Source organism: Oryctolagus cuniculus, chromosome X (genome assembly GCF_051225735.1).
Source record: "Oryctolagus cuniculus isolate XC-2025 breed Fujian yellow rabbit chromosome X, ASM5122573v1, whole genome shotgun sequence".
In the NCBI taxonomy this organism is placed as follows: Eukaryota; Metazoa; Chordata; class Mammalia; order Lagomorpha; family Leporidae; genus Oryctolagus; species Oryctolagus cuniculus.
In genome coordinates this window covers 126,024,869-126,040,659 of record NC_142888.1, presented here as the reverse complement: position 1 = coordinate 126,040,659, position 15,791 = coordinate 126,024,869, and the positions used below count along the sequence as shown (strand labels likewise).

At 35.2% G+C, this 15,791-nt stretch overlaps 1 protein-coding gene across 19 annotated transcripts in view; it reads right to left on the bottom strand.

The window, feature by feature from the left end:
• Positions 1-489: 489 nt before the first annotated feature.
• FMR1 (fragile X messenger ribonucleoprotein 1) overlaps positions 490-15,791 on the bottom strand; it is a 41,674-nt gene continuing 26,372 nt past the window's right edge. For 2 of the 19 annotated variants that reach the window (XM_008273450.5, XM_089324177.1), the window contains 8 exons: positions 14,989-15,098; positions 14,039-14,173; positions 13,492-13,554; positions 10,098-10,184; positions 7,279-7,474; positions 5,570-5,752; positions 5,062-5,144; positions 490-2,933 (listed from right to left, as the gene is read on the bottom strand). In XM_008273450.5, the coding sequence (XP_008271672.1) occupies positions 2,772-2,933; positions 5,062-5,144; positions 5,570-5,752; positions 7,279-7,474; positions 10,098-10,184; positions 13,492-13,554; positions 14,039-14,173; positions 14,989-15,098 (1,019 nt within the window). In that variant the 3' untranslated portion in view covers positions 490-2,771. Of the gene's footprint in view, positions 2,934-5,061; positions 5,145-5,569; positions 5,753-6,405; positions 6,563-7,278; positions 7,475-10,097; positions 10,185-13,491; positions 13,555-14,038; positions 14,174-14,988; positions 15,099-15,791 lie in introns of those variants that run through there. The other 17 variants (XM_008273453.5, XM_089324178.1, XM_008273452.5 and 14 more) reach the window with 16 other exon arrangements.

Genomic DNA, 15,791 nt, shown 5'->3' with positions numbered 1-15,791 from the left:
GGGTGTTGGGCTGGCTGCTGCTAACAGGCTAAAAATGATCAAGAAACAAGGAAAATCCAACGTTACTTGAGAACAGTTTCTACCCATCTGCCTCTAGTGGATTATGCCCAGCTTGGCAGAATGTGTAGCAGAGAACCAAAGAACCACGGTGAAAAACTAGAAAAGCTGAAAACAGAAGCATTTTTCAGAAAAAAAAAAAAAATTCAATGTATGAGGTGGTCCTGCATTATTTCAGGTTCTAACACCAGGTGGAGATTTGACACTGTCACTTCTACACTATATCCTTTTTTAAGGCCATAGGTGTAACTTTTGTAACTGAGAATATGGAGAATTAGTTTCAAATATGTTCATTTTTGCCTTTTAAGGGCATATAAAAGATGATTTGCAACACACATTTGCTTTGCATGATAAATAACTTTTCCCCCACATATCATTAATTTTTTTCATAGTTAGAAATTTAAAGCCAGGAGCAAACATCTGTCAGACTAATTTTTTGCTTTTTCATAAGTGCAAGTTTTTAATAAAAATTTACATCTAGATAAACAATCTTCAGATTCTGAAACTTTAATTAAAGATTTTAAAAACATCATGACTTTGAACTGAAAAACATACACGTTTAGCACACAAATATTGTAATATGAATCAACTTCCAACTCCATTTGAAAACATGTGAATCAAATTACAGTTTTAGAAGTTAGTAATTCACATTTAAGCAAGTTAGCGCCTTGCTGAATTCAGCCTTCGTAAAAAAGAGACTTAGTGCATATTGATATGGTACATAGTGTTTTTGTACCATTTTGATTTTTCACTTGTTTTATTAAACAAGATATAAGTTCTTGAAAGTTGGTAGATAACAGCTAACTTCCTATGACATGTGACATTTCCAATGGTAACAGTTACACTTTGTAACAGAACACTTTCTATAGATTTCTTTTCCTATCTTAAAATTTTAAAAGCAATCATTTGTAAGGATTGCATCAACATCATTTAGCAGAGGAAGATCAAACTTTATTGAAACTGCTTGCATACAAAATATATTGCACTATAACCAAACAAATGTCAACATAAAATCCAATCTGTTGTCGCTAATATGTACAGAGAATATTGCCCAAGAGCAGTTACATTACAAGGTCATTCTACCTTGGTTAATTATCTACAGTATTTTAAACCAAACAGCTTACAGATGATGTGTGCAAGGTACCAATTTCTGTTTTCAAATACTATACATTCCCAGAATAAATAACTAGAAATCAACATTAATGTTTGGCAATACTTTTTAAAAGACTTTTTAATATTCGTGAAATCATGTGCAGTTTGCTGCCATTTTTATATGCTTATTTGTATGCAAGGAAAAATAACTGTAAAATGAAAATTCAAAGAAACAAACTCACAAAACACATCAGAGGCAGAACTTCGGTTTGTACGGCTCTGTACAGAATCAGTGGTACCCCTACTTGGAGTTTTTTTTAAGAAAAATATAACATCTTAAGAGTGAAGGTCCTTCACATATTTTTCCTCAGTAAATTTCATTAATTAAAAAAAAAACTCAAAAACAATACCAAAACCCAACACATCAAAAAACAAAAGGGAAAAAAAATTTTTAAAAAATTGTGTTATTTGTTAACCAACCCTAGTCTGCTTTTCGATCTGCTTACAGTTTAGACCTTATATTTCAAAGTTTACAAAACATTTAACCTGCTTCCAAAGTTTCTTAGACAAAGTACCTGTACGGCACAGGATTATTATGCATACATGGAAATGACCTTTGCATCTCACCAAAATAAGCTTGAAATCAAAATATGAAAAACTTCACAAAACTTGGAGAGGACAAATAAAAAAAGGTTCTAAGTTAAAATTGGTCATCAGGCCAAAGAGCAGGCATATCCTACTAACTTTCAACCAGGAAGAATTGTTCCCAGCTGAAAACATTTTAGCCTCTCTGAAATGAAGATAGTTATTTCTTCTGTCTATACAGAAAAATTACACATCCCTTTCAATAACACTATTTGTCAAACTTCAGTGCAACAAAACAAAAACAAGTCCTATTCTTTATACTGCCTAACCTGATGTTTATGTAAGAAAAAAAATATGCAAAGCATGCATTCTTCTATAAAGTACTAATGTTTGACAGGGTTTGCTACATCTTTTAACATTTAGTGTTTCCAACTTATCTTCCCTGAACTCTGCATCCAAATATAATATTCCTACCTGCCAAGATATAAAAAAGGCACAGATCATACAACTTTTTTTTTGCTAATGAAAATGACAAATGTCACATCACACACATTTCAGGGTCCACAAAAATACTGGAAACGTGGACCAAAACATAAACTGACACAGGACATGAAATGACATAGCATTTCATGGAGACTTCTCTGTGAGAGTGAAAATAGAAGTCTAGTAGATTTACCATAAATACTATTTAAAAAAACTTAAATGTACCGGTGAGTTCTCACCCAATGCAAGAAAATGGCCCAAATTAATAAAGAATATCACTGCTCAGTACTTTAAAAAATAAAACAAAAATCCTGCCCTGAAGTGCTAAGTATACTTAAAAGCAAAATTTCAAATTTCAAGACCATTTTGTGCCAATTTGAAAATTGTTGCTTATGGCCAATACCAAAAACAAACAAAAATTCTCAGCAGAATTTGTGTTCATTTCATGCCCTGTGCCATCTTGCCTACTATTTGTCTTTGGCCTAACAAAGTTTTCTAATATGGAATAAGAATTACGGAAATGGTATAGGAATATAACTTCAGAATTATGCAGTTTAGGGTACTCCATTCACGAGCGGTTGTTGACCATCCACGCTGTCTGGCTTTTCCTTCTTCTGGTTACGATCTTTACCCGTGCGCAGCCGATTACCTTCACTGGAGGTATTCTGTAATGTTTTAGTGTGGACACTCCTTTCATTATTGCAGTCAACTCTGATCTAAAACAAGTTATAGTTGTTATATATACAGATCATATCCTATTGTAACTGTAATTGGCCTGACAAGAAATGCAAGTCTGAAGTGTAAATTCTACACGTTATAAGGGAACTGGAGATGATAATACAAGAAGTGCAAAGATAAGGTAAGATTGGGTCTTTATTGAGTTTGATTTTAAAACACTCTGCTTCTTTAACTGGAACACAAATGGTCATCTTACTGCATCCAAAGAGACAAACTAACAATCCTACCGTGTCTTCTTCTAAGCAGAATAGAACAGTGAGAAACAAACAGTTAAAATCAATTGCTATTACTGATTATCAGGAGTTACACATGCCTCTAACACTAGAGCTCAAAAAAGAATAGATTATTCTTCAAAGAATTTGAAACCTAGGAGACACACAAAATAATGTCTTCTTATTCTGACTTTCCCAGGTTAAGAACTCAACTAAATCACTTATTAGTTAGCCTTTAGTTCAAAAGTTTATATCTCATTATAAGTATGATTAAATTTCTCTGTGTACTGTGAACTCCATTGTCTTAGAGTAGAAAAATGAGAACACTGGTTTCTAGCTTGTATGACAGATCTTCAAAAAGTTCATGGGCAATACATTGTATGAAAAAAAGGGATGCATGGATTTCAGAGTTTTTTGAAGCAAAATGAAGATCTTTTAATTCCATTCTCCACAAACTTAGGTTTGGAGATAATTTTTGAAAAGGTAATCCTAGAAGAGTATAAAGATTAACATAGTTTAAAAAATAATATTCTAAGAGTTACAAAATATTTTAAGGGCTAACACTGAACACTGCTAACAGAATTATAGATGGTGTTCCAAAGAAGACCTTGACCAATGGACCTTAAACAACTGACAGTATTCACTTGCTTCAGGTTCAAACGCTAAAAATATCCCAAAATGTTAACTGCAATTTAAAAGTATGTTTAAGTGTTGGATCCAGATGTATGTTTTAAGTGTTTGGTCATCAAGGGTTCAATGCTTTGATCTTTTATCTACTTTCACATGGAAAACATAACTGTGTTATTCAGTATTCTAAATATAACTATGCATACTTATAAAATACTATGGTCAGGTTGCCCAGACCAAACACGTCAGTTTAAGTGGGGAATTACCAAAGTGGTACATAAATAACTTTTATTTTTGTAAAGCACATGTATATAAATTTGCCAATCTTTTCATCTAGGCACAAGACCTTTTTTTTCTAAGTGAATCCTTAAGAATCTACCAACAGTTAACACTTACAGTTGCTATGAATTCTTAGGAATATGCCATCAAAGTTTTTACCTTAAGAAACTTAAGAAATATCCATCATTAACCTTGGGTGTGGTCCTAGACCATTTTACAGTTAGAAAGGAACCCTACTTGGCTTGAGAACTGAAAGTTACAGAAGAATTAGAAAGCATGCATTCTGGAGAATCAGACACCAAGGTCTGAAAATCATCCCACCATAGCTATGTGACTATGGATAAAGGACTAAAGCTTCAGTTTCTCAACTATAAAATAAAACAAAACTACTTACCTTCGTGAGCTGCTGTATGATTAGATGAGATAAAACATACACAAAGCACTTAGCCAAAGGTGCCTGGATATGCTGAGTGGTCACTTAACAGTGAGTTTAATTCTGATTAAGATGGGATCCTTAGAATAGACCTGTCTGTGAATAAGCAGCTGACTGATTTGGCATGGAGACCAGCTGAATATCATCAGTCCTACCCTCAGTATTATTTGTGAGAGAGGTACTTTCTTTTCCTCATTTAAAGGGAATATTCTATCCTTGTAACTTAAGGGAGAAGAGATACAGAAAGTTTTCTCAAATCTCTTAATATATTCCAGGATGACTGTTTTTTGGGGGACGAGTGGGCTCACAAATGGGTTATTAAAAATCATAATGTGGCTGTCAAAATTTTCACAAATACGTAGACTGCATGTTCCCCAGAGAAACTTTATCTATGTATTTGTCATTAAGGTCTAAGATTACCCACAATTGTAATGCTGAAGGGAAAATATGTTACACACAAAACTTATAATTTCTGTACATGCTTAAAAATAGACTCACAAATCTCAAACTACCACATTGAAATAACTTAGGTGAAACGAAGCACAGAGAGTTTACCTGAAGAGATCCATCCGCTGTTCTTCCTTTAGCTTCTCTTGGATTACGTGGACGATTATCTGTTCGGGAGTGATCGTCGTTTCCTATAGCAATGTTTTTAAAAGTTCAACAGTTACTGATTCTGAAATGCTTACTTACCATCTTCTATTTAGACCAATCACAGGCTCTAAAGTATAATCAATAGCTTAGTGAGTCTAGTTATATAATAGTTAATAATCTAGACTGTTACAAAGAAAACAAATATTACAAAAGCAGGACAATCTGAATTTGCAATCAGATGCTATGTTTAGAATCTCTAAAGAAGCTGAACTAATTATCAATGTTTATTCTTATATTCTACATGAACTATAAAAGAAGGCTGTATAATATTTTTGCTATGTACCATATAAGAGCCTACTATTTCCTTATGGTGATCAACACAAAACGGGAAAGATGAAATCTTGATAATATTTCATTGCATCACCAAGCGTTATTCACCTTTATTTCTTAATAATGAAAATCTCTGTACCTTTGAAGCCTCCTCCACGTCCTCTTCCTCCCTGTCCTCTTCCTCCCCCTCCACGCCGCCGTCCGTCTCCTCTGCGCAGGAAGCTCTCCCTCTCTTCCTCTGTTGGAGCTAATGACCAATCACTGAGTTCGTCTCTGTGGTCAGATTCTGTTTCAGAAGCATTTGATGCTTCAGAATTAGTTCCTATCGAGAGTTAAAAGTTATATACCATTGTCCGACTTAAAAAAAAAAGGTTAAAAGAAGCTTCCAGAGATGTTTCAGGGGTAATTCAATACTTTTCCCAATTTATAAGCCCACCACAAACAAAAAATTATCATCTTCCATGTTGTAAAATAAGTTTTTAAATTCAAATTGAAGGGCATTGCAATATTTAGGGTAATTTTGGTCATAAACAGTTTTGGATCTCCTTTTTAAAAAGAGAATTTTATTATAGTCACCTAAATTCAAACCCAAATGTGACAGATCATTAAACAGCTGTGTTCCTTTACACATCTGTGCCCTCTGGAGGAAAAGTTGTCTCCATCAGTTAAATGCAATACCCTGACAAACAAAACCTCTATGAAGAGAGCTCCTTTTAACAAATTTAGCCATGGTCAGAGGGTAATCTATGGATTTTGGTTTTGGGAGGTGGCAAAGGCCATCATGACAACTGTCTCCAAAAAGGGTCTGTTGTGGGGTCAGGGTTTGGACCTTGCTGAAAGACAGGTATGTTTGCCTTATGCTTAGTTCACAACCTTCCCTCCCACTCCCACTAAAACAACTGTGATAATTAATATAGGGTTACTATAATAAACCTATTGTGCCTGAGGAGGTTAATGACACAGATATGGAAATAGGGGAAAAGAGTTCCACAGTGAGGTAGAAATTTATAGGTAAAAGAATAGACTGCTGGAAGAGGGGTTAGGGTTAGGTTCAAAGTTGGCCATAGGAGTAGATGACTCTCCCGGACTCCAGAATATCACTCTACTACCTCTCTCTCTTCCTCTGTTGGAGCTAATGACCAATTATAGCTTCATCATTATAGCTTCATTCCTGTGGATCTTGTAGGCTTTTCCATCTTAAAGAGTTCCTTTTTGAAATGCAAATATTTGTGAGATGGATTATACCTTATACCATCATTAGCAAGTTACATAGTAGATACACAATTGAGCAAGAAAGACAGTAGGCACTGGCAGGTGGGGACCTGGTTCACCAAAAGATATTGGGAGAGTAGAAAGAAGCAAGGACAGAAGAGCTGGGAAGGCAAAGAAACTTTGCCTATTCTTGACTATGCCTAGGGTTGACTTTGGCCATGCCACTCAAAATCACCTTATGACCCACAGGATATAGACCCCTGATTTACATGGTGCATCAACAAGTATGACCAGCACATGCCTAACAAAAAATGAGCCACAGTACACAAGTGGAAAAGGTTTTGGCTACACAGTAATAAAATCAGGAGAGGCCTTTGAGAAAGCCATCAACACACAAGGGCTTAAGCAGATTTATCCACAATCAGAACATCGACAGAACTCATACTTGCCCTGTTTACTATGTGTGTTATTATCAGATTTTCACTCTGTAAGTCTCTTGTAACACAATGTGACCCACTGTGAATTGAAAATCATGTAGTGAGAAATTGTTACAATGGGGTTCTAATGAGTATTAGAAATTAGCAGCTATTAAGTCTAGAACAGATAAAGTTACTGAGTAAAATGCTTAGTTTGTACCTGAAGTATATCCAGGACCGCGTCTGCCGTGCCCCCTATTTCTGTAAGGTCTACTACCTCGACCCATTCCTTGACCATCATCAGTCACATAGCCTTTTTCCTTATCTGTACGATTTGGTGGTGGTCTAGAACTAGCTCCAATCTGTCGCAACTGCTCATCAATTTGTAATCTCTCCAAACGCAACTGGTCTACTTCCTATTTAAAATATACAAGATAACAGTAAAAATAATTTGACATTTTACTTAGTAATATCTTTCTCCTTTTCATCAGATAAAAAGTATACTGGAAATACTTCAATTTCAGTTCTAAATTTACAGTAAACACTGTTACACAGAATTAACAGGAAAGTAAAGGGTCTCCTTAAAAAGAAAATAACTACAGCTAACAGATTATTGATGTCCTGAGTTAGAGATATAACAAAAGTACTCTATATTAAAATAATAATGAATAAAACTTAAAGCTGCTTGATTTGGCACTATTATCCAATTATTCTACTGCTAAGGCAGATATGGTAGTTTTGGGACTTCTTGATGAGAAGACATGGAATAAAACAATGCTAAAATGTATAAAGACAAATAACATTTAAGTTTAACCAGGTAGCCTTAAAAAACATACATTGTAAGTAATCTTAATTAAAACAACTTTCCAAATAATATCTTAAATTTATAAAGCACTATAAATTGAGTATGGGCCCTTTTTTTGTTTTATAAGAACATATGGGTATACTATCTTTGGATGTGATTATACAATTAAGGAACAATTATTTTCCATGAACTGAAAACGCTGATATTCCTTACTTGAGGGGAAAAAAAAACCAACTTAGTGTCTGACCAAAACAGCAAGATGTTATATAATGCCTTGAAAACCTCTAAAAGACCACAATTCTCCTAGATCAAGAATAATAACAAACAGAATAAATTTAATTGATCAAAATATACATCAGAGGTCCACTGACAGGTTCTTAACACACATTGCTTCCACTAAACTGGGTTCTGTAAATCAAGATGAAATCGCCTTTCAAAGTCCTTCCAATCTAACCATAAACAATGCATTGACGGGCTACATGGAATCAGATCCTCTACTACAGTAGTACTGGTGTCTCTCTCAAGCAGAGGTCATTATGACAGCCTATATTCAGGGATGGGGAACCCTTTTACTGCCAAGGGCCATTTGGATGTTTGTATCATCACCCATGGGCCATACAAAATTATCAACTTAAAAATTAGCTTGCTACAGATTTATTGAATTTTGAGTCCTGCAGACCAAATGATTTTGTGGGTCTTAAATGGCCTGCAGATTGGACATTCCCATCTCCTGGTATATATGAATAGTCACTGAAGAAGGACCTGTAAAACTGAGTTTCTAAAATCTTGGTGTGACATCTAGAAATGAATGGTCAGGTAAGGATTTCAGTTGAGTTTCAGCTGTGCAGTGAACCAGAATCTGCTTTGCTTAGGACTTGAGAAAAAGAGAGACTACAGATGAGTGGCTTCCTTCCTTCAAAGGTACAGTATTTGCTCATGTATTTGGTATATCTTGCAAAACAGGTATTCCAGGTTATCCCACTGGGAAAAGCAGTCACGTTCTAGTGAAAGATGCCAGATGGGAAAGAATGGCAACAGGACAGCTGCTAATAACCAAAAGACATACAGTTGTGAACAATAAAATTGAAAGATTAAAGAGAGAACATCAGTGAAAAGAAAAAAGGATTTGATAGAATGCATCCCTAACTCTCCAGGTCTTCATAATTATTTAAGATAAGACTATGAAGAAAAAAATTCAAGAGACTACACATAACACACTGTAAAACAAACAAAAAAACAAATAAGCGAATCAAAGAAGCATCCTACCCATGCAAACCTTGCTAGACGAAGCATTCCCACCTTTGATTATTAACTGATTACCCTAAAAATGAATGAAATGCCTAAGATAAAATCATTTACTTTTATTTCTTCAAGAAATTATCAAAAATTCTTAAGATAGCAACACAAATAAAATAGAAAGTTGGATTACAATTTAAACACTATTTTAGATCAGCTATATAATTCTGACTTGTATGTATACAAAGAAGTTACAAAAATGAAATCGGTAAGGTTCCATTTTGATAAATTTAGAACATGCTGGCTACAAAGAATTTCAAAATGCTCCCAGTCTGGGGAAGTAACTTGGCTAAATTGCATATCTAGTTTATGGCCAAAGAATGAAAGCCAAGTACTAGGTTGCCAATCCAGTGCTCTTTTGATTACACACTGTAGCCTCTTGGTTTCTACCTTCTAGTTTGCAATCTAGAAATCTAGAGGGAGAAACTGACAGGTACTAAGATGAGCAAATAAAAGACACAAATCATTTACAATTCAAATAACCATGTATATAGAAAGATATGAAGGACAAACATGTAAACAGAGGACAACTTCTTGAAATGCTGAGATTTCCTTGGTAAGTGACATAAAAGATACAGAAACGTTAAGGGTTACTGACACAAGATTTGGCCTGGAAATAAACCACGAAAGCTAGAAAGGATCATCTAGGTTAGAAGGCTATGTATAGGGTTACCTAAATTGTAAGTGTTTAACAGAAGAATAAGGGGACACACAGGAATTTACTGAGAACTGAAACATTAATCTTAAAATTTGTAATGATGAAAAACTGAACTGTTTTTAGAAGCAAAATAAGCTAACCAAAGTGAGCATTTTTTCTATTTACAGATCATACACTGCTATACACAAGCTGAATGAATCCTAAGTGCTGAAAGATTTACTATGGAGTATTTACATTTTAGTACAAAAGGATTAGAAGTTAAAGTTCTTTCTGTTCTCACCTTTAAATAGTTCAGGTGATAATCCAAAAGAACAGTAGCATTAGCGATGCTATCCTTTGTTCCCACAAAAACAAATGGTACCATACCCTGAAAAAAATTGCAATAATAAATCTAAAAAATTAATGAAAAATTAATCTGAAAAATGTAAATAGTGACTAAATCCCTAGCACAGGGTCTGGTGAACAGGAGGCACAAAACTTTGTTGAAAATACAAATCAATACATAAAAGCCAAAGTAGTTGGTGTATTTTGTACATCTGTGAATAAGGACAGATCATTAGAGTAACCCTTTAAATGCATCAGATTATGTTTTATACACTACTATTAAATGTTGGCAAAAACTACAAATATATAATTCAGAATTATACAAGCTTTAATACATCTATATAAGTAAAATTGTTTAAAATATTCTAAATTATTTATAACATTAAAAAATTCAAAATTAGATACCAGGGATACAAAAGTAAAAACGCTAACAATTGTGTTATTTCTGTCAACAGAGAACAAACAAAGCAAAAATGAATCAGGGTTAATAAAAATATAATAATTAATCTGTTGAGACAAAAAAATTTAGGAACATCCATGAGCATAAAGATTAGCAAGCCCAGAAACATTTCAATAATATACTCTGAAAGTTTTAAAAGGCTGACAGATAAGGAAGGTTTAATTTCTCTCTGTGTACTACACTTTAGCATAAATAGATTTTTTAAAAGGCATATACTAAAACTCTGTTTTTTTAGCTCATCAGCATAAATGACAAAATAAATTATTTCTTGTTACAAGTTATAAGGAAGCCTAAACAGTTGTGTAAATATCTGGCAACTATGACAGACATTCTAAATGGAAACCAGTTCAACATTTTGCTTCTGAAGAAGTGCATAATGTTACTGATATTCACAAATAACTACCAAAAAGCATATGGAAACTTTAGTGTGGATATAGTATAATTTTTAGGCAAAGTTAAAAGGTAAGAAAAGCCTAATAATGGCCTTTCATTTGATAGGTATGGCTACAGTTGAGCTGCTTTTGCCTGCTTACATTCAGTATACCAGTATACCACATCTTAAAAGTATGTGGGGACTTGAACAAGTTTTTCTTTTTCCTTTCATGTGAATGTGACAATTAATGGGGAATAAAACTGAACACTTAGAAAATCCTGCTACCAGGGGCCAGCGCTGTGGTGCAGTGGGTTAAAGCCCTGGCCTGAACTGCTGGCATCCCATCTTTTTTTTTTAAAGATTTATTTTATTTATTTAAAAGACAGAGTTAGAGAGAGAGGTAGAGACAGAGAGAGAGGTCTTCTATCCGATGGTTCACTCCCCAGATGACTGCAACGGCCGGAGCTGTGCCGATCAAAGGCAGGAGCCAGGAGCTTCTTCCAGGTCTCCCACACAGGTGCAGGGGCCCAAGGACTTGGGCCATCTTCTACTGCTTTCCTAGGCCATAGCAGAGAGCTGGACTTGAAGTGGAGCAGCTGGGACTAGAACCGGTGCTCATATGGGGTGCCGGTGCTTCAGGCCAGGGTGTTAACCCACTGCGCCACAGCGCCAGGCCCAGTAAATAAATCTTTAAAAAAAATCCTACTGATAAGCTGACCTTCATCTGGCAGGCAAGGCACTGCCTTCTAGTAGCAACAACCACCTACAACAATAAGATGCTGCTGAAAAACCATAGGCTTCACATGGTGCTGTGGCATAGCAGGTTAGGCCACTGTCTGCAGCATATGGGATGCCAGTTCAATTCTTGGCTGCTCCACTTCCCATCTAGCTCCCTGCGAACGAGCCTGGGAAAGAAGCAGAGAATGGCTCAACTGCTTAGGCTCTTGAATCTACATGGGAGACCCAGAGGAAGCTCTGTCTGGCCCAGCTGTGGCAGTTATGGCCACTTGGGGAGTGAACCAGCAGATGGAAGATCTCTGCCTCTCCCTCTCTCTAACTCTGCCTTTCAAATAAAATAAATAAATCTTTTAACAAAAAAGAATCAGGTTTTTTTTTTTGAGAATCAGATATCTTTTTTAAAAAAATTTGTTACTATCAATCTTTCTTCAAGATTTTTTTCTTTATTTGAAAGGCAGGATTAGAGAGAGGCAGAGGCAGAAAGAAAGAGAGATTTCTCATCTGCTGGTTCATTCCCCAAGTGGCCATAAAGGTCAGAGCTGGGCCAAAGCAAAGCCAGGAGCTTCTTCCACGTCTCCCATGCAAGTGCAGGGGCCCAAGCATTTGGGACATCTTCTATTGCTTTCCCAGGCCATAGCAGAGTTGGATTGGAAGCAGCAGCTGGGACTTAAACCAGCATCCATGTGGGATGTGCAGGTGGCAGCTTTACCTGCTATGCCACAGCGCCAGCCCCCAGATCTCTTTTCTTAAAAAATTAAAACAGGGTGCAGGCTCTGTGGCACAGAAGGTTAAGCCTCTGCCTGTAGTGCCAGCATCCCATTTGGGTACCAGTTCAAGACCTGGCTGCTCCACCTCCAATTCAGCTTCTGCTATATGTCATTCCATATGATGGAATGAATGCCACATACTCCCCCCTAGGTCAAATATCACTAAAATCTCCTTTAAAATACTTAGATTTATTTTGGAAAAAATATTTTAAAATCATTTTCTTTCAGTATGTCCAAACTGTGGGAGTACTCAGGAACCATTCTTGTGAGCCTGAACAATAAATCAAAAGGAAGAAAGGGTGGTGGTCTTCAATGCAGAAACCAAGAAAAAGTGATTCCCTGTTCTGGAAAAAGAACTGGACTTGCCAGCAGAGAGGAATATTCAATTTGCTTGCAGTTAAAGTTTTCTTTGTAAAATGGTAGTTTTGCTTTCTATCTCTTGTGAGTCATAGCATCTTCTCCATAAACAGTTTTCAGGGTCAGGTAGGGGCCCTTGCCCTCAGGGAGCTTACAATGTGGTTGAGATCCACAAGTAAACATCTATATATGAGTGCTATGTTAGGTGTGAACACATCGGAGCACAGAAAGGGGAACGCTCTCAACCCAGTTGGAAGACCCGTGGTAAGTACAGAACAGTTTCAGCGTACAGTTAAAGTGAGGTGGCAAGTGGGGGACAAAGAATACTCCAGAAAGAGTAAACCCATATATAATCCTAGAAGCAAAGGAGTACGATAATGTTCAGAGAACTCCAAGTATTTCAGTCAGAATGACTCAAGCTTCTCTAGAGTGCAGGGAGAAAGCTGGGGAAGAGATGACACTTAACAAGTAACCAGAATAGGGCTTATAAGCAGAGTGAAGGTGTTTGAGCTTTATCCCCAGCAATGGATTCACAAATCTAAAAACACTCCTCTACCAGTCCCAACCATGAAGATCACTTGTAGTCTTTTTTAATAAGGGGAATAGACATTAAAATATAAATTTAAAATGTATTTTTCAAGGAATATTTTCCTACCTGCCAAGCCTTGAGTTCAGGTTTCTGGGATTCCCCTGCTACAGTTGATGAAACCACTAACACCTAAAGCAGTATAAGGAATGCAAGTGATGTCATTAACTATAACAAATGATACACAGAAGCCTGAACGCAGGACTTTCACTGTAGGACTTCTAAACCCACTTCCAAATAGTTAGGTTAGTTCAAATAGTGAATTAAGTCTCTAAAGCATGGTTTTAAGCAACTAATACATGTAAGGGAAGGCACATTTTGAACTATAACACCTGAAAATTTAAGACACAATATGGAAAAAAAGTCCACCCTCAAAAAAAATATGCAACCCAGTTATTCTGTGTTTATAGCATAAGATATGTCACTGAATCAACTAGAATGTATGTATTATTTTGGTCCATAGTATCTCATAACCTGGTCATCAGATTTGGAAAAAAAAAAACAGAACATAAGCATCCTGTAAGTCTAACCAGAGAAAATACCAAAAATACCAACTGTACCATCTGAGTTGAAGAAATTCCTTTTAGTGTAATTCAAAGTGACAAGTAATTCTTACCCTCTGGACTTTTGTACTGTTAGGCTGAGAAAAATGGGTGCTGTTTTCCTTTATATCTAAATGTTTTTTTTCTTCTGACGTATTGGGTCCAACCCTCGAATTATTGGAAGGTAAGGAATTTGGTGGTATAATTTCCTTGGTAAAAAACAGAAAAAATTAAAAAATTCAAATTTTAAAGTACTGAGTAGCTGTATTATTGTATCAATGGTCATATTTTAAGAAACTAAATAACAAGTTTGATATAAAAATTAAAGAATGCAAAAATAATGCAGTAGAGAATCCCTAAGGATTTAAGCCTCATCTAAAAGAAACTTTCATGAAAGAAGGCTAGATATGTGAAAATTATGACACTTCAAGGGGATAGTATTTTAAACAAGTGAAGTATTGTACAGAAAGGCACACCTTCACCTTCTCTACCTCACAGAAATAGTTTAAGGTTATTCCCAAAAGCATATATTCAGGAAAATAAAAGTCAGGGTTACAAAATTTAAAGATGAGAACCTTGGGAAACATCCATTATTTCCACCCCCTCCTCAAATTTAAACATGCATACCACACAGTTCCCAAATCAAAAAGCCAAAGGATAAAGGCCAGAAAACCTAACCTGTGTCATAATTTTGTCTTTGTCTTTGCCAGCAACATTAACACTTGAAAAGTGCTCTATCAGTAAAACATTTTTGTGTGTATCATTTCATTAATGTGTCACTAATGTCCAGTTCAATGATGTATGTTTCATATTTTAAAAATGTATGACTACCCATTTTAAAGTAATTTAAATAGGTTAAAATGACCAATACAAAGTCAAATCACTAGAGGACACATGAATCACATCAGACATGCTTGATTGTTCAGAATATTTATATTCACATTATCTGCATATTACAGAAGCCTCTAAAATAATGTCAACTAAACTTGTTTTAGATAAGCCAGAAACATATATGGCAACATACCTCTTCTTGTGCAACATTTTTCTCATTTTCAGCCTCAATCCTCACCCTCACAACTCCTGACTTGTCCACAATCTCTTGAATCAGTTTCCCATTTTTTCCTATTACTTTGCCTAGGAAATGAATAATGCATGTTTGATTTTAAAAACATATTTGTAAACTATCTTATCGCATTCACCCATTCATATATACACAAATTTTATAGAGATACACATACACACTCACAAATGAATTATAAAATTTCAATACCAAAGCAGACTATGTTCAGAAAGACAGAGTTAAACTAGTTTTCTATTTCATTAGGTCATCATAGTTTAAACTTCTTTGGTAAGGTACAGAATTAATAGTTGTGAATTAACTGGATAATTTTTAACTGCTAATGCAGTTCTAAAAGTCTTATTTTACATAAAATACACTTTAAATGTGCTGGTACTGTGATGTGTATCACTGTTCCTGTAAATTTCTACAAAATGAATTAAGGAAAAGGAATACAATAGCAAATATGTTTGTTCATTTGCCAATTTGAATTTCTATATGTATCAGATTTAAATCTGCTTCTTTCTCCACAGTAAATATTTCTAAAATTATGTACAGCACATTTATAAAAGATAGCCTAAATTTTAAAATGGCTTAAGTAGTTATACATAGATCTAGAAGGAACATAATTCCTCAGGCCAATGTGTTAACAGAATATTATTCCTGTGCATTAGCAACAAATTATAGCAGAATATTAAAAGGTAAGAAGATTAGTCATAGAGTAAAAGACAAAACAGACTTTACGATAACTCAAAATCACAATGAAAAAG